Source organism: Sinocyclocheilus anshuiensis, unplaced genomic scaffold, assembly GCF_001515605.1.
Source record: "Sinocyclocheilus anshuiensis isolate Anshui unplaced genomic scaffold, SAMN03320099.WGS_v1.1 scaffold1885, whole genome shotgun sequence".
In the NCBI taxonomy this organism is placed as follows: Eukaryota; Metazoa; Chordata; class Actinopteri; order Cypriniformes; family Cyprinidae; genus Sinocyclocheilus; species Sinocyclocheilus anshuiensis.
Window position 1 is genome coordinate 250,536 of NW_015542322.1, and position 576 is coordinate 251,111.

General features: G+C 40.1%; 1 protein-coding gene across 6 annotated transcripts in view; it reads left to right on the top strand.

Annotated features, from left to right (window-relative positions):
• Positions 1–576, top strand: part of cyth1b (cytohesin 1b) — a 72,627-nt gene that overhangs the window by 55,770 nt on the left and 16,281 nt on the right. For all 6 annotated transcript variants that reach the window (XM_016489331.1, XM_016489328.1, XM_016489326.1 and 3 more), the window contains exon 3: positions 367–431. In XM_016489331.1, coding sequence (XP_016344817.1) covers positions 367–431 — 65 coding nt within the window. The remainder of the gene's footprint in view (positions 1–366; positions 432–576) is intronic.

The following is a 576-nucleotide window of genomic DNA, read 5'->3' on the forward strand; positions in this document are numbered from 1 at the left end:
CTCTCTCTCTCTCTCTCTCTCTCTTTCTCTCTCTCTCTCAACATGCTCTTTCTCATATACCCTCTTGATCTCTTTATTACTCATTTTTCACCTCTGTCCCCCTTTTCCCTTCCTCCTTACAAATGCTACTTCATCTTGATATCTAATGCAGGTGCCACACTGCGCCATGATTGAATGTTTCATACTCTTGATAATCATATTAGATATTTATGATCCTCTGTGTTCATTTTATTAGATTCACAGCTCTCCATCACTTCCTGTGGCAGGCTGACTTTGAAAAGGACGTCAGAGGGCAGCTCTACCTTCATTTCTCCTTTCGATTAACTCAGCCTTGTTTTCCTTTTCTCTCTTTTTTTTTTTTAATAGCGGCTCAAGGATGAGATAGCAAAGGTGACGAATGAGATCGAAAGTCTAGGCTCCACTCAAGAAAGGTAAGATGTGTGAGTTTATTTTTCATTCTTTACCACAGTCCAATCCAATTGGTCCGTCTTCAACTGGTGTTCGCTATCTGATTCTGCCATATTCACACACAAATGCACATTCTCCATTTACTCATAAGTAACCACAGAGGAGTTA